This window comes from Manacus candei, unplaced genomic scaffold (assembly GCF_025592945.1).
Source record: "Manacus candei isolate 608988 ecotype Guabito, Panama unplaced genomic scaffold, ASM2559294v1 h1tg000050l, whole genome shotgun sequence".
NCBI classification, from domain to species: Eukaryota; Metazoa; Chordata; class Aves; order Passeriformes; family Pipridae; genus Manacus; species Manacus candei.
In genome coordinates this window covers 19,657,291-19,684,420 of record NW_026138098.1, presented here as the reverse complement: position 1 = coordinate 19,684,420, position 27,130 = coordinate 19,657,291, and the positions used below count along the sequence as shown (strand labels likewise).

At 41.2% G+C, this 27,130-nt stretch overlaps 1 protein-coding gene across 8 annotated transcripts in view; it reads right to left on the bottom strand.

The window, feature by feature from the left end:
• Positions 1-27,130, bottom strand: part of MARCHF8 (membrane associated ring-CH-type finger 8) — a 99,105-nt gene that overhangs the window by 14,158 nt on the left and 57,817 nt on the right. For 5 of the 8 annotated variants that reach the window (XM_051800119.1, XM_051800121.1, XM_051800118.1 and 2 more), the window contains 4 exons: positions 14,173-14,223; positions 4,237-4,316; positions 3,086-3,931; positions 969-1,149 (listed from right to left, as the gene is read on the bottom strand). In XM_051800119.1, the coding sequence (XP_051656079.1) occupies positions 969-1,149; positions 3,086-3,931; positions 4,237-4,316; positions 14,173-14,223 (1,158 nt within the window). The remainder of the gene's footprint in view (positions 1-968; positions 1,150-3,085; positions 3,932-4,236; positions 4,317-14,172; positions 14,224-27,130) is intronic. The other 3 variants (XM_051800123.1, XM_051800122.1, XM_051800125.1) reach the window with 3 other exon arrangements.

The following is a 27,130-nucleotide window of genomic DNA, read 5'->3' as shown; positions in this document are numbered from 1 at the left end:
TTAGATGGCTGCAGTCCAGAATTTCCACTCTATATGATTTAGGCCCATCATAACTGAATTTAATGTTTCTCATTTATTCTAGTTCCAGACTAAGGTTATTGTTATTAACCTCTTCCACTTTGGTAGATACGGTAAGATTTCTCTGTGCTAAGAATAGCAGTGACTTCCATCTCAGACTCCTGATGGTAAGGACAACTGAAATTGAAAGCTCAGAGGATGTGGGAGAACCAAAAAAGGATACAAGCACAAAACCAGCTTTATAATAAAAGGACATTTAAGTACCTCTACTTTAAGTCACCAGATTTATGAAAGGTACTTTTCTATAAAACAAAAAAACAGGTTCTAGCAATCTGAAGTACTAAAACGTGGTTATTCACAGCCTAAGAAAAGGTAAAAATGACAACACATTCACCAGGGAACCCTCTTCTACTTACAATGAATATTTTCACTAAATAAGTTTGATCCTTTAAAAAGAAAAAAAAAAGCTACAAATTTTAACTAAATTACACTCAGAAAGTGTGATTTAAAGTAAGTTTAATGTGAAATACTCATATCTTCAAGAGAACATAAAGCCATGTGGATCTTGGAGCTGCAAACTAAAGTAGGTAAACTCTATATTAAAAAAAATGTGGATAACTGTAAATACTTTTGTGCTCTAAAATCTGACTGTAAAGAAAAAAACCAGGTTGCTGCATGCATACATATGTGTGTGTGTATGTATGCACATTTACAGACAGAGAGATGCTGGGCTATAATAGCTAACTATCAGAGCTGGATTCCACTGATGTCGAGTTTGCCAGGTTGAGGGTTAATTTAAATCCTTTTGTACCAATACAGCTGACCAGTCTTACTAAAGAGCCACAAAAACTAATTAACATGTAGGGAGTACTGCAGGCTCGTGGGCAAGGACAGTCTCCTTCCAGAGTGGATCTGTGTTTAATAAAGCATATCCTTGGTCTTGTGCCTACCTTTCGCAAAGGCTTCAGTTTTGTCTCCATGATGAACTCGTACTTGCACAGTTCACAGCATCGTGTATCTGAGCTCTTGATCCATTGCTGCAGGCAGGCTTGGTGCACAAAATGAAGACTTCCCGTACAGTGACAGGGGGTAATCAAAGGGCTCTCATCGTCTCCTTCACAGTGACATATCCTGAATCAGAAGCAAAGCTGCTTATTAAGGAGAAGAGAAAGTAGAAAGGATGTGGAAGGGGCATGTAATATCTGTGATCACACATGGTTGTTCACTGAGGATCCTGAGACATATATATCAAAGGAATGTGTTCCATAAAGGAGCTAAAACTAAAGAACTCCATTGCTGCGCAAGCGCATACACAGGCACAAAATAATTGAGCACAGACACGGCTAACTAGACAGCTGCTTTCTAACAGATGAGGCAGACACACAGAGCCTGACAGAAATGCAGCATCAAAAAGAAAAAAACAAGAAATGACAGCATTTCATCCAGACCAATAGCACTTAACTGAAAATAGCATTTAAACAGATCAGATAGCACTTCTCAAGACAAAATATGCACAGAGAGGTACAGCTATGCATGTATTATGGTCCAAAACAGAAGATAAAGCAAAATACCCAAACCAGTAGTGAAACAGCCCACCCCAGTATCATGAACAATTAATTTAGCCCAGATTTTGCACAAGTGATTAATTCCAGTGCAAATTTGCTAAGAGACGGATTAACACTGCTGAACTGCAGCACTGAATCTGAACCTCAAAACACACCTACTCTAAATGGACTAATGGTTTTGCTTCTCCAATTCTAACTTTGCAAGAGCTGCTAAAGAAACATCAGCTTTGCAAATTCCCCATTTTCCTCACAGCCTAACTGCAGAAACAGCAAGGACATCCCAATATAGTGTTACTACCAGCTGCTGACATTTGATTTCCAGATTCAATTTATACACAACCCTTGGGTTGCATCAAGCATTGTGAAGTCCTTCTAACTAAATGGAAGAGGTCATGAATTGAAAGGGGAATGGTGGGGAGCTCAGGGACTGAATACAAGTTACTAAGCATATGTGAAGTACATCCTGGCATACTGCCATCCCTGTCTCATTACTGAAATCTCTTACTGATGTGTAGCATCTTGCCTCTTGCAACCTTGCTGATAGCTGGCAAGCAGAAATGAAGCAGTGAGTGGATTACAACAGCATCTTGTTGATGACAAGCCAGTATGGAACTAGATTTTGGTGGTAATGAGGGGGAAAAACAGATAATATTGGCAAGTACTAACAAAGCCAGCTTTAGAAAGTGTTGTCAGGGAGGAAAAAGACTAGGATAGTAAAATGTCAGGTAGAGGGATTGGATATTTGCTCCTGTACTTGATGACTCCTGCTCCTCAGTCACATTTTGGAGGTGATATGGGGTAGACCTGTAGACAAGCCACTATGAAGACAGTCCTGATCTTGCTGTTCCCAGCACCTGTGCACATGGTTAATCCTCTGTGGCTGGAACAAGGACATCCATCCTTTTTTTGGACCTCACATTGTGGACATCACACAGGCCTACCACTAACAGCCAGCACTCAGATGCCCCTTTTGACCAAGGCACCCACAGAAAGCCCTTTACAAATAAAAAAGTATTGTGGGATAGAAACTGAAAGGAAAAAAATTTAAGCTATATTGACCTGATCTCAGAAGCAATTTTCAAGCAGTCTTTTCCTTCCAACTCCCACCCTCTGACTAACCCAGCAGTGCTGTCAGGAAAACACATTGCTCATTAAAACCTAACACATCTTCAGCTTTTCCTTTATTATGCATAGTTGAGTCTCTCATAATATTCCCAGTTTGGGAACTGATAAGAGAAGAATACCATCTCAGAACGCCAAACCTGAAACAAATTGTAAGAGAACTTATTTGACTCCAAAAGAAATTATTTTGCTTAGTAGTCTTGTTAAGTGCATCAGAGGAGCGCAAGACAGCAGATAGAAGGCTGCATGCTTCAAATCACACATATTATAGCAAGGTGACAGGGTGAAGAGACAGAAACAGCACAAAGGCAGGGGAAAGCAGAACGGTCACCACCGCACATGGGAGGGTTCAAAGGTAGGTGGTTCTCTGGTAAACCAACCTGCAGGTATCCCCCGATGTGGACACAGGGGAGAGAGGGGGGAACTTTTCTGAGAGGGGGGAAGGGCAGTCAAGGTCACTGTCCTTCTCAACTGAACAGAGTGGTGCCCGCTGCTCTTTTGTTTTCAGTTTCACTGAGGTGCTGTCTTCAAAGACGTCATCATCTCCCATATCGTCCGAGCAGAAGTCCGTGCTTTCCACCAGCATGCTGGAGGATTTCTCTGCTTGGAAGTGACTGGAATAGCTCTCCAGTTCATGAAATTTATGCAGGCTGCTGATGCTGGACGTGTGAGAGAAGGAAAAAAGGTAACGCAACAGTTTTTTGCTCCTCGAGGTGTCATGGTCCACTTTGTCCTCCAGCAAGGGGATATGTACAGCGCTGTGGTTCTCTGTTCCTCCCGATGCACTCGAGTAGTTGGAAAGGGAAGGGATATAGGAGTGCTTAGAATTGCTAAAAGAAAGAGGCCTGAGATTCAGTGGTTTCCTCTCTTTAAGATGAAATTTGTTAATCCTTAAACACTGCTCTTGAGTCGGGGTCAATTTGCCTTCTGACCGTGTTCGCTCCACATAGTCAAAGCACTCGCTGGTGCTCTGTGCCTTCTGGTCCACATCATTGAGGGACTTGGAGAATTTCAGAGTGCGGGTGGGCTTTACATTCTTAGCAGATCTGAGTGCCTGGCCCCGATCCTGCCCACGGGAGTTTCTCTTTGCTGCATGTAACTTGTCCTGACAGATTACTGTCACAGTGACCCCTTGTGTCAGAGGGCTCTGGCAGTGCGGATTTTTCAAGACAACAGCAGACTGCACTGGACTGTGATGACAACACTCAGAAAACACTGCACTGGAACTGCATGCAGAACAGTGGAATAAAAGCACAGAAAGTAAAAAACAATTACAAAAGAGAACACATATAATTAAAAGTGAAGAAATGAGAATTACGGCTAGTGTGGCAATGGTAAACATAGCAGGGCCAAACAGTCAGTAAGATTCAACGAAGCAGTGTTAGACAGCAGTCAAGTCAAACAAATGGGATGCTTCGTGTGGGAACCCCACATTGCTTACTTCCCTGTAAACATGCTTTTTCAGTTTTGTTTTTCCTTAATTTGAACCTTTCATGAGCCTCACTGTAGCCACGCAAACGACACACTTTACCTGCAGATGTCCTGGTTGGATGGTGTAACAGAAGTCCGAGAGAAGCTATGGGGGGCAGAGATAGACGTTGGACTTCCAGCCTGCAGTGAAATTAAAACAAACAAACAAACAAAAAAACCCCGAGTCACAAGTCAGTATGCACAGCAATCACCTTCAGGGTGAAACACAGCATATGGAGTCAGATATCCTCTACATCAGATATTCAAGGGCTAGTTGCAAGAAAGTAGCTTCATTGTTGAATGTGAGAAGGAGAGGTCACAGAGCTTCATCCTTGGAGAAGTAGGATCATAACAGAAATGTTTTACCCCAAAGTCAAACGCAGACATCTCTGGAGTGGAACCTGCCAGCTGTCAAACGTTGCACAGGACAATAGCTCAGGAAATGAGCAATGCTATAGTAATTAGAATAATTAGATGAAAGTGTGTGTATAGACTAGTTGGAATTTAGCTACCATGTAATAGCTAATCCTTCCTCTTATAATGATGACAAGAGATTAGAGGCTTGGGGTTTTCCTCACAAGACAGAATTGTCAGTAGTTCAGTATCTCAAATACTACTTGGGGACTTATATTCCATACTAGCATATGCACACAAGCACCATCTGCCAACCCAGACCATTCCCTGAAGTACTTTTTGTACTTTGTGAGGCCTTTCATCCTGCTCTTACTAGAACAAGGTCTTCCATCTACCTGGAGGTGTGGCAGCAGTCATGTTTATAAAGAGATAAACATGAGCACAGTGAGAATAGAGTAACTGAAGAATTCAGAATTCGCTGAACTAACTCAAAAAACTAAAGCTAAGGTCTTGGCATATTTAACACTTAGACAAGCCTCTAAAATCAATATGGTAAGAATAAGCACTGTCTCAGAGCTGGGACTCCATGGGCTATTATTAAAGACCTTTTCTGCCACTGTGTTCTGTGAGTCACTTCAACAAACTTCTCAACTCTTCCAAGAAGTTTTGGTGAGGAGGAGACCTGGGTTAATAACTTTGTAATAGAGAATTTTTAAACCTGGTTCTCCCATGTTTCACAGCTGCTAGATAGGCTGTGCTGCTCACCCACCACTGCAAAACATTGCTTGCATTTCAAATTCAAACAAAGGTTTACAGTTCTTTTGATCAGCAAAGCAAAGCCTGAAACCCAGGAAGGAACAATGTAATCAGGAGAACAACAGAAGTGTCATCACTATGCTGGGTTTCAGAGAAACCAGCACAGACAGCAGAGACCTGGGCCAAGCAAGTGCACTAAGCCAGACCATGGGAGACCTCAGGTGGCAAAAGCTGTGTTGCCACAGAAGCACACTGGGCCCAGCCCTGTGCTTCAGCTTCAGACACCAGATTAGCTCAGCCATCAATGAGCTCTGGTCATAGTGAAACACACACACACTATATCTGTCTCAGAACTCTTCAATTTTACACTTAATTTATTAAAAGCCCTTATTGTGTATTTAAACAAGGCTGCTGCAGGCTTTTACACCCTTGCAGCAAAAGCAAGGTTCCTTGTCACACATTATACTGTTCTTTCTTTGAGAGAGAAGATACAAGGATACACATGCTAGTTTATAAATACAGATACAACCATGATCTTCCATGTCACAGAACTCATCTGTTAGGGTTTTATTTCTCTAGCCAACAGTACTACAGACAGCAATGTACCTGCCCTCACATTGGGATGCCTCAGGTGCACCGAGACTGAAAAAACAGATATCCATTTACAGTTGGGTCTGCAGGAATTGAAGGCAAGGCTCAACCAAGCCTCAAACACACACCTCCTGACCCTTAGTAAGATGCTGTAACTTATTTCCCATCTTACCCAGCTAGGTTCATGTATAGAATAAAACCCAAGAGAATAACCTTGGGCCAGAAAGCCAATTGAACTATGTTATGACTGTAACAAAACAAATTAAAGACAAATATCAATTATTGGCTTCATCCTGGAAACTATGATTCTTTTCATTTTACACTACTTACACATACATGCACTGTATGATCAGGATCCTGATTATACAGTGAAGTGAATTCAGGTATTACTTGGAAATTTGGTCTCCATTTGATGCTTAACCTCTCCTAAAAGCAGGTACATTTCTGACTTCAAACCCTATCTTTTAAAAAGTGTTTGTGTGGTAATTACTTTTGTTCAGCTGAAAGTCTGACAATGTAGTGAAAGATGTGACACTATAATCTGTTTCATTATGCAAATGAAAATTAACAAAACTTAAATAACAGATTAATTAAAAAGACGTATTTAGCAATCTTCTAAAAACAAAACATTAAACCAGTAAAACAGCATGTTGCATTCTACCATGGAAACAGAGCCATATATTGTTGGAAATGAAGTCACAAATCAATTAATAAATCAGTCTCAGGTTTTATGTTATGATCAAATCACAGATGGTAACCTGCTTAGAATGAATCCAGTCTCTCAACTCGTTTTCCAAAAAAAGACAGCAGAATATATGATGTAACAGTTTAAGGCAGATGATTAGATTCACAGATCTGAAATTTCCCTTCCAAAATGATGTTTACTGGTTTTGTCATCCAGTTGTCTGGTACCAAGACAGTGTCAAAGTCTCACCACTTGGGAAATCAAAAGGCTGGGACAAACAAGAAATTGTGGAATTTCATTTGCATTTCAAGCTTATTATTCTGTTTCCAGATGCCAGCACTGCTCAGGATGGCTTGCAACCCCCCCCTCTCCCATCTTAGGCACATTTCCTTTCCCCTCTACCTTTCTGCTTCAGAACAAAAGGTCTTTTTCTCAATTTTCATACAAAATGAAAATGCAACCAAAATATGAACAGAAATTAACACACTTGGATAGGCACCACAAAGAGGAACAACAAAACATTGGAGGAAGTTATGCCCCACCCTTGGTGTAAGCTAATGCAAGCTGTGGCCGCCAGCAAAAGCCATGGTTCAACGAGCCTCCAGTCAGTCTGTCCTCCTTTCATCCCATGCTTTTTGCTCATAAAACTATTTACACAGCTGCACTGTAACTCAGAGTAGGATAGCGAGGTGAGGTAAAACTAATTATTGCTTTAATGCCAGTCACTTCCTTAGCTACAGCTGCCAGAGGAACATCAGTCAGTGAGAGCACCAAGTAACGGCGAGGAAACAACTCCCTGACAAGAGCATAGTAAAATGCAAGCTGCTGCCAAAAGCCTAAGTAGAAGTTCTGCCAGTTCTAGAAGCAGGGCTACATGCAGCTGATGCTGTCCAGTCCACTCAGCTCACCTGGGTTTACTAACTCAGACACAGGTGCCACAGAAAAGACAAAGCATGGGCAAAGAGGAGGCAGTGATGGACGAATGAAACAGTGAGGTGGATCCAGCTAGCCTGGAGATCTGATGTTGCTCCCACATAGGGCTCAGCTCTGAAGAGGCTGGGAAAACAAGCAGTCAAAGCCCTCTCCACTCTGTAGTTTCTGGCACACACATCACCCTTACAGTCCCAGCAGCATCCACCCAAGTAGCAACACCTTTGTCCGAACTGGCTACCTGTGATGACAACAGCAGCAATAGGTTTTAAGCACTCCTTCTCATAGGAGGTTTCTGCCATGCTCATATGTGTCAGGTAGCTTAAGCCTTGAGAGCCTGAATTTGACCCTTCTAACTCCATAATTGCTTGCTGAATCTCTGTGGATTTCCACATTCTTCACATGGTGGAATATCACCTCCAATGACGACCTATGTACTAGTGAATTACTCCACACAGACCAACTGGTTGCCTAAAATAGCTCAGGACTAAAGGTCAATAGTTAGTTAATTGTGTATATTGACATTCCCATCTAATGCAATTCAGTGAGGTCACAGCATGGCCTTCTGCACTGCTGTTTGAACAATCACAGCAATTCTGAAGGTAACAATTCCTGGAAGCCTATAGCTCTCTGGAAGGTTGCCAGCAGGAACATATACATTTTTTTATATACATATACGTGTGTGCATGCATATATACAATACATACACGTATAATGTGTGTGCTGCCATAGCTGGTTGTTCTCACTCTGCCCCCATTTCATGAACAGTGTTATCTGTTGGTGAGAGAACTCAGCCAAGATTACCTATTTGTGATTACAGACTGCACACCAAAAATCAAAACCCCCCCTGCCTAAGAAAATAAAGTAATCTGTGCAGTGAGCCATAGTGAACATGCCAACAGCTTGGGAATATTTCAAGATAACCTGCTTATCTGAGGTGGCACTGTTGCTGTTGCCCCACTCTGGGCTGCACTTCAGTACTAGCAGTTATATCTCATTTTAAAGAACAGGGTCTGTCACATTCTAAAAAAGGTAAAAAGGTAAAAAATTAGAAACAACTCTAGTAGAATTCCTCAAGTGACTGGAATTCTAAAGGAAGTAAAGAAAGGCTTCCCCCCCCACCTGCAATTTGTCATTTCTAGGTGCCACATGAATAGGAACAATACTGTGACCCTACTATTTGTGCTACAAAAACATCTAGAAGTCTCAGCTAAGGATCTGGAACTAACATTGTAAGAACTATGCACGTTTAATAACAGAGCACACAGATAAAGAGTTGGAAAAAAGAAGCACAATTTAAGTCTTTTACTCAGGAGGAACTGCAGCACAAGGAGCTTCAGGCAGATATAAATTTAGCAATAGAGTAAGGAGCCAAACATTCTGCAACCCAAATTTCAATCTGGCATTTTGATTATGGGCTTGCCTTTATTCTACACTCTCCTGACAGAGTTATTTTCTGTTTATCATGTAGACCCTATTCAAACACGTAGTAAGAAAGCAAAGCTGCTGCTGGACATGGATGGCACTTATCTTGCATGTGACATCTCCAGAGGCAGCAAAAGCCCCAGGCTCTGCTCCTCTCTTAGTTTACACTTAGAGAAACCAAGATCATCTATGAAGAGACCCAGGGAATCTGATTCTGTCTATGCTACCACTGCCCCCATTCACCTCCCCTCCCTTTGGCAAAGGCAGCTCCAACCCTGTCTCATCCACAGCAAAGCCAACTGTCTTAACCTGACACTTGAGAGGTAGAACAGGCCACCTATGGACAGAGTGGATGTTGTGACAGGCAGACAGCCCTGCTGACAGGTTGGTTTTGAAAGCTTTTACTAAATACCAACATGGCAGGATCAAGCATCAATATCAGCAACTTCTGATCTTCTCCAGTAAGTGCCCTACCACATTCATGCCATTTTGACTTCCAGTGCATATTAAAATCAAATGTCTTTAAGTGGGATAAGATGAATTATTAGAATGGAAAGTAGTTAAAAAATCAGGGGGAGAGATACTGTAAAGAGGTATCTGGAAATTTCAGGATGATCAACTCTACCATTTTGGCAACAAGCTGATAGGAACCAGGAGTCAGCTATTGGGAGAACTTCCATATTTCATATATGACTGTAATTAAAATTATGTCTAGCAGCTAGGAGGAAAGCTGAAGTCAGCTTTCCTTAGTTGTTCCTAAAGAAATCTGAAGGAGGATTCTGGCAGGAACTTTCTCTAGAGATTCTGGGCTAAAGAAACTAGAGAAAAAAGGCTATCTATCCCTTCAAAATCTCCACAAGTGTAATACAACCTGGCTATAGCTCAGGATTAATGTTGACTAAAACCAGTAACAACTGCACAGGTTATGCAGGGAGAAGAAGAAATAAAAAATATATATAACCTTTGTCTTTAAAATCTTCCTCAAAATACTTTGAATGGACTGAGGGAACAAAAGAGGAAAGGAAACTCCTGTGGGTTCCTCCTTCATGGAGGGCCTTTATACATATATGAAGTAAGAATCTAGCCCCAGGAGAGGGGATTTATCACAGCACAAGGAGGTTATCACACTCCTTATGAACATGACTGCACTGTGCCCCAGCGTAATATTACTTGCTCTTATGCTTGGGGAAAAGAGTATACCTTCATCTCCACAGTAAACAATTTTTCCTGTCTTCCTTTCCCCAATAGTTCAGTGGAAGGATTTAAAAAAAAAATTTTAAAGCAACTTCTCTTTCCCTACCCCCAGGCTCACATACCTGAACAGAACACCTCTGAGCAGCAGTTCTTTTCAGTAAGCCTTGGTCATCTGATAGACTACAGGATAGTGAAGCTCTGACTGAAAACCCTAGACTGATTTTCTACAGACAAATGCTCACTGAATCCATCAAAGCTTCGGGCAACAGTGGACGTGTGTATTCATATGCTTTTCTAAATCTGTTCCAAGCTGATGAACAGCCTAAATGGATTTTAAATTTCATAGCAAGCTTAGGCTACCACTTTGTGTCTGCACTCGCTGCTATTCAGCCTAAGAATAATCTAATACTTTACAGTGTGCTTCTGCTCAAAAGATAAAACTACACAGGCCTTCAGAAAAGACAAAGCATTTACATTTTTTAAGGACTGCACTTTTGATTCCTTTGCTGTGATCCGAGTATTAGCATTTTCAAAGTTTACCCCTTAAAGGGCCATGAAAATAAGCCTACAAAGTGCTTCCCCATTACAGTAAAATCAGCCCTCCAGAGCAACCAGATGACAGGAACAGCACACAGATGACCTGAAGATATTTCCATACATCATGTTATCAATTCCAGGATATATCAGACACTTTGACACTAAACAATACCACTAATTTGAGGGTAACTCTTTACAGACCAGCTTTTTTAGTGACCTCATTTCATCTGCTTGTAAGCACGATTCCTTTCTCTATAAGCAGAGGGCATGAATTACCACCACTGTGAAAATCCCTTTTTTAGTTGCTCCCAGTGACTATCTGTGTTTTAGCATCAATTTCTTCTACATTTAGAGGACAAAGCTTCTATAAAGTTTAATTATTTCTCTGTGTGGTTTGTATGATGAAGGCACTTTGCAGCAATCAGTGGCTTCTTGGCAAAAATGCTGGCTTAGGGAAACAGCAGAGATGTGGATCTGGGCTGTATTCCCCTGTGTCAATTGGGGCCATTTCAATCAGCATCACTGTGCTTGAACAGGGCTAGTGGGGAATCCGGCTGTGTTTAAGTCCCCTGACTAAATAAATTCAAGTTTCCTTCAACAACATTTTTTTTTTTATTTCAAAACAAACATAAAAGATCCCAGAAATTCAAACATCTCACGTGGAGCAGACTTAAAAGGAGTGTTTGAAATATATGTACCAAAAAAAGCAAAGAAGGGCCTGGAGGAATGCCACATCCCCCAGTGTGCAACATACTGCACAAAACCTAATGGCACCATATGAAGATCCTCCTACATCTTATTCCCTGCTCCTTTTTCTGCTGTTTCTGGCCTCCATCCCTAGCCAAGTATCCAGGTGATCACTTTTTCTTGGCCTGGCCACATGTACTAGCATCTCTTCTGCCTCTCCTAGCATCTGCCTCTTGGAGAACTGCCTTTTTGCCCCTTTCTCCTGAGGGACAGCTCCACCTGGCCCCGACACTGGGGGTCTATATTCAGAGAGGTCCTGCTACCTCTACCAGCTGATTTCATTTTCAGTGGCACCATCTGTCTGCCTCACTCCTTGATCACGTTTAGCCCTAGGGCATTGCTTTCCTTGGTCACATCAAGCAACACAGCATCCTTTCTTGGCTAAAGGCTGAGTTCTGACTCAATCTTTTCCACTCAAATTACACTGTGCAAGTGAGAGCAGTGGAAAGATACACAGTAATAATCACAGCAGGTTTGTAATGACATATCAGCACCAGAAAAGCTTTGAATCAAGTGTCAGTGCCAAGCATTTGTAGCAGATTTGCTAGGTTGCTGTGCTGTAAGCTAGATTTGGGTGGCAAAACAATGGCTGAAACAGTCCTTCGCAGGAAGCACGATTATTTCTGTACGCACACACGCACATCAACGTATCTGGAACTGCAGCATGTAAATGATTTAACTCGATTTTGGTTAAAAAGCTCCTCTTAAAATGGTATAGTACCAACAAGTTCTGGGGATTTCAGAAAGGGCTATACAGGTAGCCAAGCATTTCCATACTTATTCCTTTACATGTATTCAGTCTGCCTTATTGGCCAGGTTGCTATTATAAACAATAAAAAAAAAAAGCACTTTCCTATTAAACCTCAGAACTGAAGAAAAATTTTCCATGTACTTAACCTTCTATGCAGCATCCCACTACTATACTCTTGCCTGATTTGTAATATAAATTGCTTGTAACAGCCAAACCACCTGTAGACCACAAAATAATTGTTGCAGCTTAGCACTGAACTGTCTGGATGCAGAAGGCAGCGTTCAGACGTAGAAGGCAAATCAGAGAGCGGGACTTCTACCCTCTGCCCTTGTTCAAACTCCTCTCCAGAGTGGAGCAGGTGCACTGAATGGATCAGACACAGAGGTGACAGAGGAGCAGTAAGAACATCGACACCTCTGGGAAGCTCATTTTACAATCAAAAACTCTCCCCCATTACACTGGCAAAGCTGACTTTTGATCCCCCTGAGAACTTTAGTTTTTGCAACACTTAGCAATCATGTTGAATGTTTCAGTGCTTCAAGATGAATGTAAATACTGATGTCTCACTTGCCAGCACTCTCAGGGAGAGCTTTGCCAGAGTGCAAGGTCCTTTCCACTGCACTGCCACGCTACCAGTCTTTGATGAATTAAGAATGAACTGGGCAGATTTGTATGGATACCAAACTGCTGGTGCCAAATGGCTTGTGCTGATTTCAGACACACTGGGAAAAGTACGACAACACTTAATGGCAAAACTACTACCTCTGCTGAATAAAACCTGACAATCCAATTAAGGATCCCTAAGAAGATAAGAGTCAGGGTAAAAAGGAACAGGCATAGTCCCATTTTAGAAAAGCTCAGATGAGAAGTTATAGTCACACAGTATTTATTGCAGAACCCTTTATGTGAATGGACATTTTCTAATGCCAAATGAAAAACACAATCCCGCATCAATCCATAATAACAACACATTCAGCTTGGTCAATACCTTGTGCACTGGACAGCTGCCTTGCTCATTATTTAGGACATCCAGTAATTCTGTCTTTCCATTCAAAAGTTAAAGTTGTTTGTGCCCATATAAACCGTAAATAAATGCAGACACTGTTTCCTCTGCTGGAGATAGTTGTGAATAGCTCACTAGATCCAGAGGCACCCAGAATAGAAAAAAGGCACTTGAGCTTGTCACAGCCATGATGACTCATTCTTTCATTAAAAGTCACTACCATCAGTGACATAAACTGTGGCAATGAAGAGTCGAAGCTTATGCACACCATGAAAAATACTGGTCAACCAGTACAGCCTTGTTTGCATGAAGGCTTTAAGCAATTGTACTTGTTTAAGCAATAAGTTGTCAGGCTTACAGATAATTAGAAGCCTTATCTGCAGTGCAGAAGTAGGAGTAGGGTACATCTTGCAATAATTATCTTGGACAGAAGATACTTTTTTCCTAATGGCATAATAAAACAATTGTGGGTTTGATGTGTCCATTGGCTATAGTGGAGTGTGACTAGAAAGGGGGGAGCATCTTCTTTTATATGATCAAGGTCTGTAAAAGCAAACATTTTAAAATACTTACATAGTCATGCCCTGATAACAATGTCATGGCGCTGAAAATAATTCAGTGTGGAAGTAACAATGAAATAATGTTTAATCACATATACTATTCATATGATGGGATGCACAGCTATACATACCTTATGCAACTTTATCTCATAAAACAACATACTTGAGCGATGTTTTTGAGCCATTTTCCCTCCAAGATAAGATCTCAGGCATCTGTCATTTATCTTGCTCCTACCAAGCTAAGAAGGCTGACAGTGTGAAAGAGAAAACCTACTGTAGCTTCCATTTCATTTGACCTGTAAAGATAGTCTGCAAAACACCAGAGTTCTAATGTTCCAGGAGTGACTATCAATGACAGACAGGCATAAAAAGCATTTTCTACTGGTCACATTGTCACATACATCACCCCAGTCTGAAATGAAAGAAATCCCAGTATTCCCAAGTTTAGCAAAGACTGAACATACCTTTGAGATGTTACTAGAGCGGCTCACGGAATGCCCCAAAGCCTTCTCATTCTGAAAGAAGAACAGGATCATTGCAGTAACAAGTCACAGTTATGAAAATATTTTAAAGCTGGCATTAGAAACCAAACTCCATGAAGAAAGTCTTACAGCTGTGGCTTTTAAGGATGTTCCTTCTATTGACATCAGCCTGACTTATGATAATCACTAAATTGCTTTGTTTGCTAACAAGATATTACTTTGCAGAAAATCACACAGGCAAGACAAATACAAACATGAGAAATAGTAAAAGAATTATTTCTTCTCTTTGTGAATACTGTAAAGCTCTTTACTCAGATGGCATCTATTTTGGAAAGGATACTTCTCAGTATCAAGAAGACCTGCTTCATCTACATTTAAAGGCAAACATCCAACCACTTAAACTGAAAGCTCTTGCTTAAAGAAAAACAAGAGTATCACAGTGTTGACTGGAAACAATTGTGAATAAACATATGCATGTCACTGCAGGAGACAAAACAGAATTATTGAGGGACTTCCTATCTACTATGGAACTCAGAATTAAACTGGAAATAACATACAAGATGGAAACATAGAAGCTGCAATTCTAAAAACTAAAATCAGTGATGACTGTATCTGTTACTCACTTTTCAGCGTGCAGACCCTGACTGATACGCATGACAACCTTATCTCCTATGAAAATAAACTGTAGGCTTCACCAAGGTATTTCATCTTTTAAGGATACCCAGTTTCTGGACATCAATTCAGTGTAACTGGACAAAATTGCTCCACTGGGAAGAGCCTAGAAATTGCTCTAAAAAAATCTTTTCTGAATAAAACCCAATAAAAAATACTTTTTGCCTAAACAAATACTACAAACAGGGCAAGTCATAACATTTGGTTACAGATCAGTACCTATGTTCCTCTAAGTCTGTGAAGCTGGGATGCAACTGGTTTGAGATCTGAAAAAATGAATTTACTACTTTTTCCTATGGGCTCTATGCTAGGTAAGAGTTTCTAGGAGTGCATCTTTTTGTCTGGGATTTTAAGAAACAAACTCTTTCACCTTTATTCCTGAAGATAATTTAACCTAACAGAGACACTTTGATTGAGAGCACTCTCTTCCAGTTCTTCTTGGCACTGACAGATCAGACAGAGATCGAGACCAGAAGTCCTGCCTATATAACAAATAGAGACATAAAAAATTCCCCACCAAACAGTCAATGGCTGTTATTCCTAGATCAGATGGGGTGTAGCATACTAGTCTCAGACCTCGTGCCTATAGTTTGCTACAATTCAAGTGACCCTTCAGTGATTAAAGCCCATACGAAGTCAGCCTGGCTGGCTGGGCACTCAGATGCTCAGACTCATACTTTGAGATCCCTGTGCTCCCAGATGCTTCTTCCTACAGCACATCCACAGAGCAAATTCAAAACTTTGTGATGAGAAAAGAGAAGGCAAGGCATAAAACACCAGCATATGCTTACAAAAGTAGGGTGCCCCTTCCTTACAGCACCAGTTGCCTCTCAACACAGCCCTGGGCACTGCATCAGTTGACAGATAAGAGTTGCATTTCCTTCCTTAGAAACATGAGTAAGCAAATACAGTGTTCTGAAATCCTCTGTATGTCCAAGTGTCCAGAAGACAGTAAAACAATGTTTCAAAAGAACAGGGGGAAAGTGACCAGGGAACACCACGTGCCGGATGTGACTGATGGCCAAAATAAAAACCGTAAGGATCAGTTTAAGGTCTGGAATAGTTCTGGCCCAAATTTGAATGCCAGATTTGTATACTGCAAGGCTGAGTTTCCTTTTCAAGATGACTATGAATTTCTGTTACACAGATAACAGTATTCCTGGAACAGAAACAAACACATAAAGACTCCCAAAAACATGGACATAATGCTTATGTGAAGACTAATGTTGGACAGGACTACTCCCAGAACCCGTACAGCTAAGAATTGCCTCCAATCATAAGGGAAAGACTTGGCTGATTTCATCAGGCAGTGTAACTATAGAAACAGAAAAAAAAAAGTTCATTCAAGCTACAGAAGACAGGAGAAAGAAAAAAGGGGGCAGGAACATGTTCTCAAGCTATGATGAAAAGAGACTTACACAAGCTGGCAAACACAAATACTTGTCACTGCATTTGTGCGAGGTGTGGGGGAAGCAGGCTGTGCTTGGCGGCCTTCTAGGGATGTGTGGGAGGTAAACAGAGCATGGCTACGTGGGACAAGAGAAAATTATAGCAAAGAGCAGGATTCATGGGCAAGAAGTCTCCCTGAAGCAACACATACAGCTGCACATCGGTGACAGTCTCAAATCCAACCCTAGGTGTCAAAGACTTCTGGGTGAATTTCCTAAGGACAAAATTAAACTGAGCAGAGGTTTCTTCACATTAACTCAATGGCTCCCAAATACTGCTCTCTAGCTGAAGAAGATGCCTGCAAGGGACTGTGACTGAACTTACACAGGTACCTGTGTTGAAAAGGATGTACTAAAATTCAATAAGCACGAACAAGTAGGAGGACAAGACCTGTATCTGCACAACGTGGTAGATGATGCAAAACCAACAGACTTTTAGCCACTGCCACAAAAACTGGTCTTTCTACCTCTGTGCCCAGAACTGATTTTATGTGACAGACGCCAGGAGTCTCTAAGAGACAGATGTGCATACTATCTTTATTCATCTACTGTTGGAAGCACACCTATCAGAGGTTTCAGTCAGTAGATGACTGTAAACAGTTGTTTTTTCTATTGAAAAAGTGATCATTTTAAAACAAAAAAGCAGTGTTGAAAAATATTCCCTTAGGGGCTACAGAGTGCCTGCACACATACACTAAGTATCTGTGATATCCCTAATGGACTCCTAGGCACCTAAGTGCTTTCTAACATCTCTGTTTCTTTACCACACAAAGCTGGTACATCCACATAACACCAATAGGAAATTCACTACGATCTTAGCCCGGGCTGGCCAAAACCTGTTCTCAGTAAGAGCTACTTATCCCGACATGGGAGGAAAAGCACCAACTCAGCTGTATTTTTGAGGAGTGACCACTGCTCCAATAGCCACTACCAGATTCAACACAAACTTGCAAATAATATGCACATTTTTCAGTCTGGTTGACCTGTCAACTACCAAGCAGCCCCATCACCCAGATAAAACTGCATCAGCCTTTGGACACCAACTGACCCTGCCTTAGCCTGTCATCTAATCAGGCATAGTTTTTGAAATGTTTCGTAGTTTACATATGCACAGACTTTAAAATGTGTTGGGCTGAAAAACTGAGATAAACAACTGAGTTTGCTGTGCAACAGCAATTTCCAGTTCACTGTGACCACTCAAGTAGCACTCCTGCTGAAGGAACGTGTTGTGCTTTCTTGCCAGCTTCTACAAAGGACCAAAACCATTTATTTTTATTTTTTAAAAATCATTAAACAGCAACAGAAACACCTCTAAGTAATACAGTTGATGAAGTATAGCTGTGCTGTTTAACTCTCTTCTAGAAATAAAATAATAAACATCTACCCTTCAGGACAAAGCACTGTGGAAGTCATTAAATAGAGTCAGAACTTGCTGGTGTTCCCCACGCTGCGATACATTAATATATCATATGTTTTCCAGTCATTAAGATAGAAAAGAGTTGTAAAGCCATGGAAGGAGTTCCTGGAACAGGTAGATTTTAATAGCAGGCACAACTACTAAGTGAGGAACAGAAATGTTACACAGGTAAAAATTATTTTAGAGGCAAACAAACAAAAGCTCACTTTTCACACTGTATCTTATACCAGTACATTCATCCTGGGATCTTTTACCAATTACTCACAAACTAACACTGACATGGGAGTGGCAAGGCTAAGCTTCTATTATGGTACTGTCACTGTCCAACGAATAAAAATCTTCTATTTCTAGTATGTTCCCACTGCACAGTAAGACATATTCTGGTCTGGTAATTACAGCTCCAAACAAGCTCTCCTTCTCTCTTGCAAAAGCATTAGTCTCTGCACTTGAATGAAAGGTCAAGATAAATGCAACATCTGCCAGCATGGACCATGCAATTATGACCAATTAAAGCAAGTGTCACTCTACTCGGGCAGTTCAGTCTTTCTGTATGGCATAATGGGAATCCTGCCTTTCAAAATCATCCTACTCAACCAGAACCACCTCACAGGCATTAAAAAACCCCAAACACAAAACAATAAAAAAACCACCCCGATAGGAAAAAATTACCAGTGCAACTTGTCACTTCTCCCAAGCCATTCACTGCCAGTTACTGCTATGAGGTCCCCATCAGAACCCGGCTCTAGGGAAATGACTGAAATCCAGAAAAATTGCTACCCATTCCTACAGTGACATGATACTCCAACATGCACTCTTAATGCCCTTGCTTGTGATTGCCAGAATCCCCCTCCCAACTTTCCTTTCTTTTTCTATCTTCCCCTTGAATTTGCTCCAGACTGTGAGTGACAGAGCTGCTTCCTTCCTTCAGCAGTTGTTTCAGCTCACCTCTGCTTTCCTGCAGGGCTCTTCACCTTGCCTTCTCCATCTTGCTGGCTCATTTTCCCTTCTCCCACCATTCCTTGGTTACTCTTTCATGACACCTCTCCCTTTTCAGTTCAGAGATCTAGAAGCTGATAACTCCCCCCTTCTGTCCTTCCTTTTACCTCAGTCTTCCATATATTCAGCACTTCAAGTTATTTTACCCTTGCTTCCCTACCATAACATACTCACTTTCCACTAATAACATCAGCTACATAACTCACACAGCCAAACCCAGAAGCCTTGTGAGTGCCAGCACACCAGTTCCCAATAGGAGACACAGTTAAACAAGCCAGGTCTGACTGGCTAGAGCACTGCCAACTTGTGGTTTTCTAGGTGGACCCTGCAAGGCATTTTAATCTCATTTTGTGCATTACAATTGCATTTTACAATGACAGATTATGCACAAGATCGGTATCCAGCAAAATCACTTATCAGTGAGTGTCATGGGCACTACTTCAACAGTCTTCTAGATAAACAACTGCTTTCCTTAATAAAAAACTTTGTAGGAGAGAATGAATAGTAATAAAGTTTCCATTCATACAGCAATTCTCATTCTTAGATCTGATGAAAATTACAGAATGGGACACAGAATGTCATTGCTTGAAATGATGAGGTGCTGAAGAACTGAGTAGCTGAACAATCCTTGCATGGCAAAGCAGCAAGTCAGAAGTGAAACTTAGTTCTTCCATCTAGTCCTATGACCTGAGCACAAATGCATTGTTGTTCTACAAACACACAGTCGTACACACCCAGGTGTTTCAGGTTTCATCACTGTGTCACACTTCCTAACAACTTTTTCCCAGAATTCCTGCAAATCTTGCACTGCAACCCTATACCTGAACAGTAGATATTAAAAAGAATGTACACTTTTAGTTTGGGGAGAGGAGTCATTGCTGAAAATATTGACAAGTGCACTTAATTGATTGAAGTGGACAGAATGAGAGGAAAGAAATGGGAGAATGCTTTGTAATTATTTCTTTCATTTGTCAAAACCAATGCATTGTTGAATTACAAAAGCTTTGTCAGCACTAGATCTTGTAACTGACAGAACTCGACATTTAATTACTTCGGTAGGAATCAGTATTTTGCATCGTATCAACTGAATATGGCCTTTATTTCATTGGCAGTCACCAGGTCATTGTGGAAGAGCAATAAATATCATCAAGGTTCATCAATGATTTTTGCATGCAGCTAGAAGAGCAATGAAAGGAAGAATAATGCTATCTAATCAAATTAATTAATGGCATTAATGTCATCTGTGCTTTGCATCTCTGCTCTTGTGCAGTATTTATTTCTGGACACTTGAAACCAAGCAGAGTGATGGAAATCACACCACTATTTCCTTTTTTGCCTTTCTGAAGTCACAGTATAAATACTGAAATAGGAACCCAAACCATGCCCCTTTCATCTAGTCTACTATCTTCTATTTTTGGATAATTCCTCTTGATTCTCTGGGACCAGCAATCCATGAATAAGTGCAGAAAGCCAATATAAGATTTCAGATCTATCACAGTGGAAAATGTATAGGAAGTTCACTGTGGATTTCTCAGACAGCTCTCTAACTTGTTTATTCACGGTCACATCAAGCCACTTCACACATAGTGGGAGACAAACTCATAAAAATAACCTGAAGGCAAAAATAAGGCTGACAGTAAAACAGGAGAATTAACAAGTTTTATTCCAGGTGCTGAACTTACAGTTGTGCCTGAAAACATCAGCAACAGACATAAAATAATGAGATCATATGGCTTTGACAGAAAAGACTGATCAACAAAAGGAAAAGACAACAAGACCAAATGGTTTCAATGGCAAGGCTCAAGAACTTAGGAATTCAAAGAACAGGCCACGCCCTTGGGGACTCGGGAAGGCAAGTCAAGGAGGCTAACAGATCACAAACAAGAAATATAACTGAGAGGAAATTCAAAGGTGAAGGTAAACAACACAGCAGAATGTCGAAGTTAAATAAGATTCTCTTGCTGAAGTCTGCACCACAGTGTGGTCAAAAACATAATGCAGAACATCTCATCTGCCCTGTGAACAGCTCTTAAAACTCACATGGATGTGTCCGATACTGCACAAACTTGACAGGCACTACATGTTCCAGATTTGGTCCACCTGTGTATAGGTCTGCACTCATTGTGCATTGCTCTGTGCTCAGCCTTGCCTGTTTAGTCCTAGGACTACATGAGATACAATGCTTGAATCCAGTCATACACTGCATAAGGTAAGGAGTGTATTCTCTTCAAGAAGGCCCTTTTCTCCATGGCTTTGTTCTCCACACTTTATTCAACATACCATTTTGCTGGATTTTTGCACTACTTTGCTTTACTTCCAAAGACTGCACAAAGTGCATCTGATCATGGACAATCTGCATCCCCACCTGCCATTTCGAAATGGACATCTGATCTCCATCTTCCTTCTTTAACTTTATGAGCTAGAAGACGATATAAAAGCTTTCCTCTTGATGACCTAAGGCTGCCTCACTTAAAGAGCAAATTTTTATTTATGTACCAAGTCTGGTACACTTCACTAAAATTATATTCATTTGCACACTTCCTACATTCACATGCCATGTGCCCAGTTTCTAACAAAGAAAGTAGACTGCAAAGTTTGGCACTCAACATGTTTTACGGATGTTCTTATCTTGCTGTTGCCAGACAACCTGCCTAAAATGGATGCACATCTTCATGTGATGCAACACATAAAAATTAATCCTTCCCTCAGGGAACAAATTATATGAACTACAAAAGACATGATCCAAAAATATACACCTTTCTTGATAATGGAAGCAGTAGGCATTAAGCTTACAGTGAAAATGCCATTTCAAACAATTTTGTGTATTTAAGAGCAGAAATAGAGAGATAAATGCTGAGGAAGACTGCAATTATAAACACATTAAAAGGAATAACATTCTATCCTTTGTGAAGTAATTACATTTAATGCAACTGCTGGAATTCTCATGGTACACTAAACATATCAATATGCCAAAGCGATTGACTATTTTAAACATTCACAGATTAAAAAGCCTCTAGGCAACTGGCAATATGGAATTTCTCCAGCTGTCAGCAGACACAGGAAGTCTGCAGCCTAGAGGACTTCTGTGAAGAGCTGGCCTTTCTCAGTGTCTGCAGGACTTTGCAGGTGCAGTCACTTGCTGCAGGAGCAGGTCATGTTCCAGTACCTGTTCCCGGGGCAGGGTGGTGGCTGCTGTGCGGTTTGCACGTCGTGTGCAACTCGGACACGACACGTGCCTGGGTCACTGTCTCTGCTCATCCAAAGTGGCCCACAAAGCCACTCTCATTTTCAACTCATACTATCAAATTATACTGCTAAAAGAGTGAATTACCAACTCATCTCCTAGCCGAGTTACAAAGCTCTCCTGAATCTAAAACCAGATTCAGAACAATACTAGAAAACTGGGTATTTCCCAAAGCCACCTTGATTGCTTCAAGTAGCTTCTATTTTGCTCAAGGATTTGACTACTTTTTCTCCTTTTACATTTTAAGATATGAAGGCTTATTAACCTATTTCTGACTGCATGGACCATAAGGGCAAACAATGTTCCCTATAGAAAATTGAGAACTCACCTCCCAGATGATGCTAGGAAAGTGTTCAGGATATTTTTGTAAATATTTAACATGATAAGGCCAAAAGCACATGACAAAAGAACTCTCGAAAGAGCACTTTTAGATATCAGACCTGTTTAGCAATACCTAGTTAGTAAAGAGCAGCTTGCTTTCGCCTGAAATTTTATCTTCACATTTTTATCAGTACAGTTTGCAAAATATTCTGCCCTGCAGCATTCCAAACTCAGTGTTAAGGGATCACAGAAATTTAGGTAAATGATGAACTAGGGCCTACTGAGCCAAATACTGGCTGGAGTGAGATCCTTGTGAGAATCTAACCTGTGGTGTTCCAGAGAGCTGTAAGAATGTTACATTTCTAACAGCATTTGTTGGTAAGGTCAGGGAACTCACAAAGAACAGTGTCTATGAAAAACAACACATTCAGCTATCCTTAAAGAAGACACTGCTCTTGGAAAAAAGATGATTCACAGCTAAAAGAAAAGGTACCGTTCTTTTAAAAGGTAGTGAATTTAAACTGCAGAATGAGAATCTTTTAAAGCTTAAATGCGTTAATAAAAAATTATATTAAATGACTGTTCAGAGTTCCTGACTAATTATCTAGGAAATTCAGGTGTCGACTGACTGTCGCCCAAATTATTTAAAGAATATGCCTGTGTCAATGCCAACATTTACATTCTTTATGTTTTTTAAATTAAACCCTGCCCCACACACACAACCCCCACCCCTAAAACTACAGAAAGCACATACACAGCCAACTATGCTCTCTTTTCCCAAAACTCAAACCCTAATACCAGAAACAAAGGTAAAAAACTCTTTAGATGTAGCAGGCTACTCTAGCCAGTGACCCAAGAACATTTTATACCATTTCGTCTGAAAAGCACAGCTGGTCTCACATGGGGCCTCCCTTGATGCTATGGGATGCAGCCAACTGGTCTGAGTCCAGAGAGGGCTACATGGGACGAGGCAGAAGACCTCTGCTGGGCACAACGTCGTTCATGGGCACCCACTGGTGCTATCCCTGTTCTGCAGTTTGGTGATGTGAACATTTAGAGTCATTACACTATTACAGTACCAGTGCACGGCAAGAACCTGGTAAGGCAGTGATTTGAAACACCTGGCTACATCCCCAGCCTCCTATGCCATTGCTATCCACCCCCTCCTGCAGCATGGCCCAACCAGGACAGTTTTTGCAATTGCATATTTCAGGGCTTCCTGCAAAATGCAGAGCCCAAGAAGCCAAAGTATCATGTCTCCTGCTTTCACACATCTGTCTGTCATGCTCACAGTTTGCCATTTGCTCACAGTTCTGTGTTAACAATAGTGATTCAAGATGGCCAATTCTCACTGACCAAGAAATTCCATGATTTGCACAGTGTTGGAAGCTGCAAAAGCCTCTTCTCTTAAACACACGGGATTTAACACATTCTAAATGTACTTCTTTCTTTAGCCTAAAACCCTGTAGTCATTAACTTCATTTCCACATTTGGGGTGCTGCACTTGAAATGTCAACGTATTCAGTAATGGTAAAGGAACTTAGGGTGCAGGTTCCCAAGAACCACAGACAAACAAGTTTCAGAAACCAGCACACAAAGGGTATGCTGAGAAATACCACTTTTTTCAGTCATAAGCAGATACTCTGGCCCTCTCTCAGAGGATGTTTAGAATCTGTTACTCATAGGAGAAAATCCTGCTGGTTCTGGTTACCTTCCAACCATACACGAGGAATAGAAAAAGTAAAGCAAAGCACCCTACATCACAGATATCATGGGAAGAAAAATGAAAATGCAGGTAAAGTGAAGGACAGAAGCAGAATTTTAATGTGCTCCATTAGTCTTTCTATATATCACTCATTAATTGGTCCCTGATACAGGAGTAGAATAAGAATTCAGTGTCTATCTGCAAGGCAGTTACCACCACCTAAATCCATGCCTGCCGAAATGCAAAGAGTTCAGAAGCAGACAGATGGGGTGATCAACAAAAAGACAAGCCATAAAATGGTCTTTATATGAATGCACCTGAAGCAACGAATTATTAAAACAGAAAGTAAATAAGATGAAAAAAAGGACACACAGCTAAATATCAAGACTTCACAGTTGTCCCCCACACCTTCAGAATACCAGGAAGCAGGTGACTCAAACCAGTTCTTGCAGGCTAAGACACATACAATTAGATGAATTATTTCCTGGAGGAAGCAAAAAACCAGCACTCCATGAGAACATAGTGGTCCCACCAAAACCAAGAAGAAAAGCCTGTGATCTCAGGAATCACAGAAGCAATTAGGTTGGAAAAGACCTCTGAGATCGAGTCCAACCTGTGACCGAACACCACCATGTCAACTAGACCACTGCACTAAGTGCCAGGTCCAGTCTTTCCTTGCAGACCTCCTGGGATGGTGACTCCACCACCTCCCTGTACAGTTCATTCCAATACTCAATTGTCCTTTCTGTGAAAAATGTCTTTCTAATGTCCAACCAAACTTCCTTTGGTGCAGCTTAAGAATATGTCCTCTTGTCCTATTGCTGGTTGCCTTTGAGAAGAGACTGATCCCTACCCAGCTACAACCTCCTTTCAGGTACTTGTAGAGAGTGATGACATCACCCGTGAGTCTCCTCTTCTCCAGGCTAAACACCCCCAGCTCCCTCAGCCCCTCTGCCTAGGACTCGTGCTCCAGACCTTTCACCAGCTTCGCTGCCCTTCTCTGGACACCCTCCAGCACTTCAATGTCCTTTCTAAAGCAAAGGGGCCCAAAACCAAACACAGAGCTCGAGGTGCAGCCTCACCAGTGCTGAATACAGGGGAAGAATCACTACCCTGGTCCTGCTGGCCACACTATTCCTGATACACATCAGGATGGCATTGGCCTTCTTGGCCACCTGGGCACACTGCTGGCTCAAAGACCCTGACTGAGCCACTATCAACATCCTGATCTGAAAAAAGTATTTCAGTAACTACAACTGGTAGTAGGTATACTTTAGCAGATCTAATGACTTAATGTAGTTTTAAAAATACTGAATTACCTTAAAGCAGCACGAGAAGCAAAGATGAAAAAACTGCACCAGGAGTCAGCTAGGAAAACACGTGCTTGCCTTTGCACATGGAAATCCACATATACTTTACATTCAGCTGGGAGAAGCAGGAGCACATCTTCAAGAACTTTGTGCAGTGCTCATACTGAGCAACGCCAAAGCCAACGAAGTTGTGCTGGCTAAATTAAGCAGGGATGACCCAGCACACCAGGGCAGTCAACCTGAAGGTCAACATACAGTAAAAGAAAAAAATAAAAATAAATGTTTTTTTGAGCAGGTAGTGTAAGAAGAGAATATGGTGCTCAGAGCACCCCTAACTACCAGTCCTGGTCAGGACATCAGTCGCTGAAAAGGGGATGCTCTGTGTGGGCAGACTCATTTCCCATCACTGAAAACCCAAAAACCTAAAAGACAGCGGAAGATTGTCTGAGGCAATCAGATGGGAGACCTAACAAAACCTACCAGGTGAAGAGAAGAAGCCTTCCAGAAGGTTTCACCTTCTGCTCTTCACCTAGATGGGAAACTGCAGCGTGCACACTGTCTAATGAGGAGGGTCGAGGTTTTTGTGTGTCTGAAGGAGCTGAATGCCAGCAGCTGCGTAAGAACTAAATTTACCACCACAGTCCCAGGAACGCCTGCATTTTCTGCTAAAATAAAATCTCTGGGCCATTAGCCTATTGGAATAGAAGCTTTTCCACTTAACTGAAGACATTTACTCATTCTCTTTCTGCAACTCTCATGCTCCAGTTCCAGTAAAATCCTGCTTGGTCTCTGAATTATTTTATGGAAACACACATGCATCTGCTCAAAAATACTGATATTATGCAAGTAGTATTAAGCAATTCACTTCTCTGGGTTCCTCTGCCTCACTCTTTTATTCCTATGAAAATGAAGTGCAGCTGTGAAGTGTGCTGGCTGACCTACTAGGGACAGTGCTGCATTCCTGCATTCGCGCTGACATAGCATTTTGTAAAGTTTATTTCCCAAGGGGAAAGGGTTATAAATAAGTCTCATATTCACAGTAAATCTCCTGCCCTTCATTCCCTAAAGCTTTGAGTGAGGGTGTTTTTTTTGTCATAGGAAATTGCATCAAAGTTTTCAGGAAAAGTATATTAGCTTACACAATTTGACTTCTGTCAAATTGCCTTTAAATTGACCCCCACCAAAGATAGATTTTAAAAGCTCGGTTTCAATCTTTTCTATGCTCACTGCTCTGCACTCTCATTATCTGCAGAAATCAGACTGGATATCTGTAAAACCTGCAGCTGTTTTAGAAGATAATAGATATTATTAAAATACATAATTGTGTGGGTTTTAAGTAACTTTTAAAACACCACAAAGAACCACTAAATAATTAAAGGCATTTCTGCATACCTCCTGAAAATATATACAGTCAGACCTCTAGGGAGATTATTTTCTCTTAAGGTATACATCTGTAATTGAGTGAAAAACTGAAGAAATAAAAGAAGGGCTTCACTACCAGGTCTAGAACCCAGTAGAGAAGATTCACTTAGGGGGTAGGATCCTCAGTTTGCAAGCATTTACACCTGGAGCATCACACTGACCATATGCTTGCTGATCCCTTTACAACATGGTTCTGGATCCAGAACTGAAACTTCCCAGTCCACACACTCCCTCCTCCAAATCTATTTCTGATTCCTCTTAGTTTTGAAAATACAAAAGACAAAATTATCCCTAAACGTAAGTACTGTACTTCCCGTTTGAAATGACCACCGAAGTTCTTTCCTAGAGATTGAAGAAAAGTAACTACTGCTTTGGAAATCCATTTTCCTTAAAAGCCAAACCCCA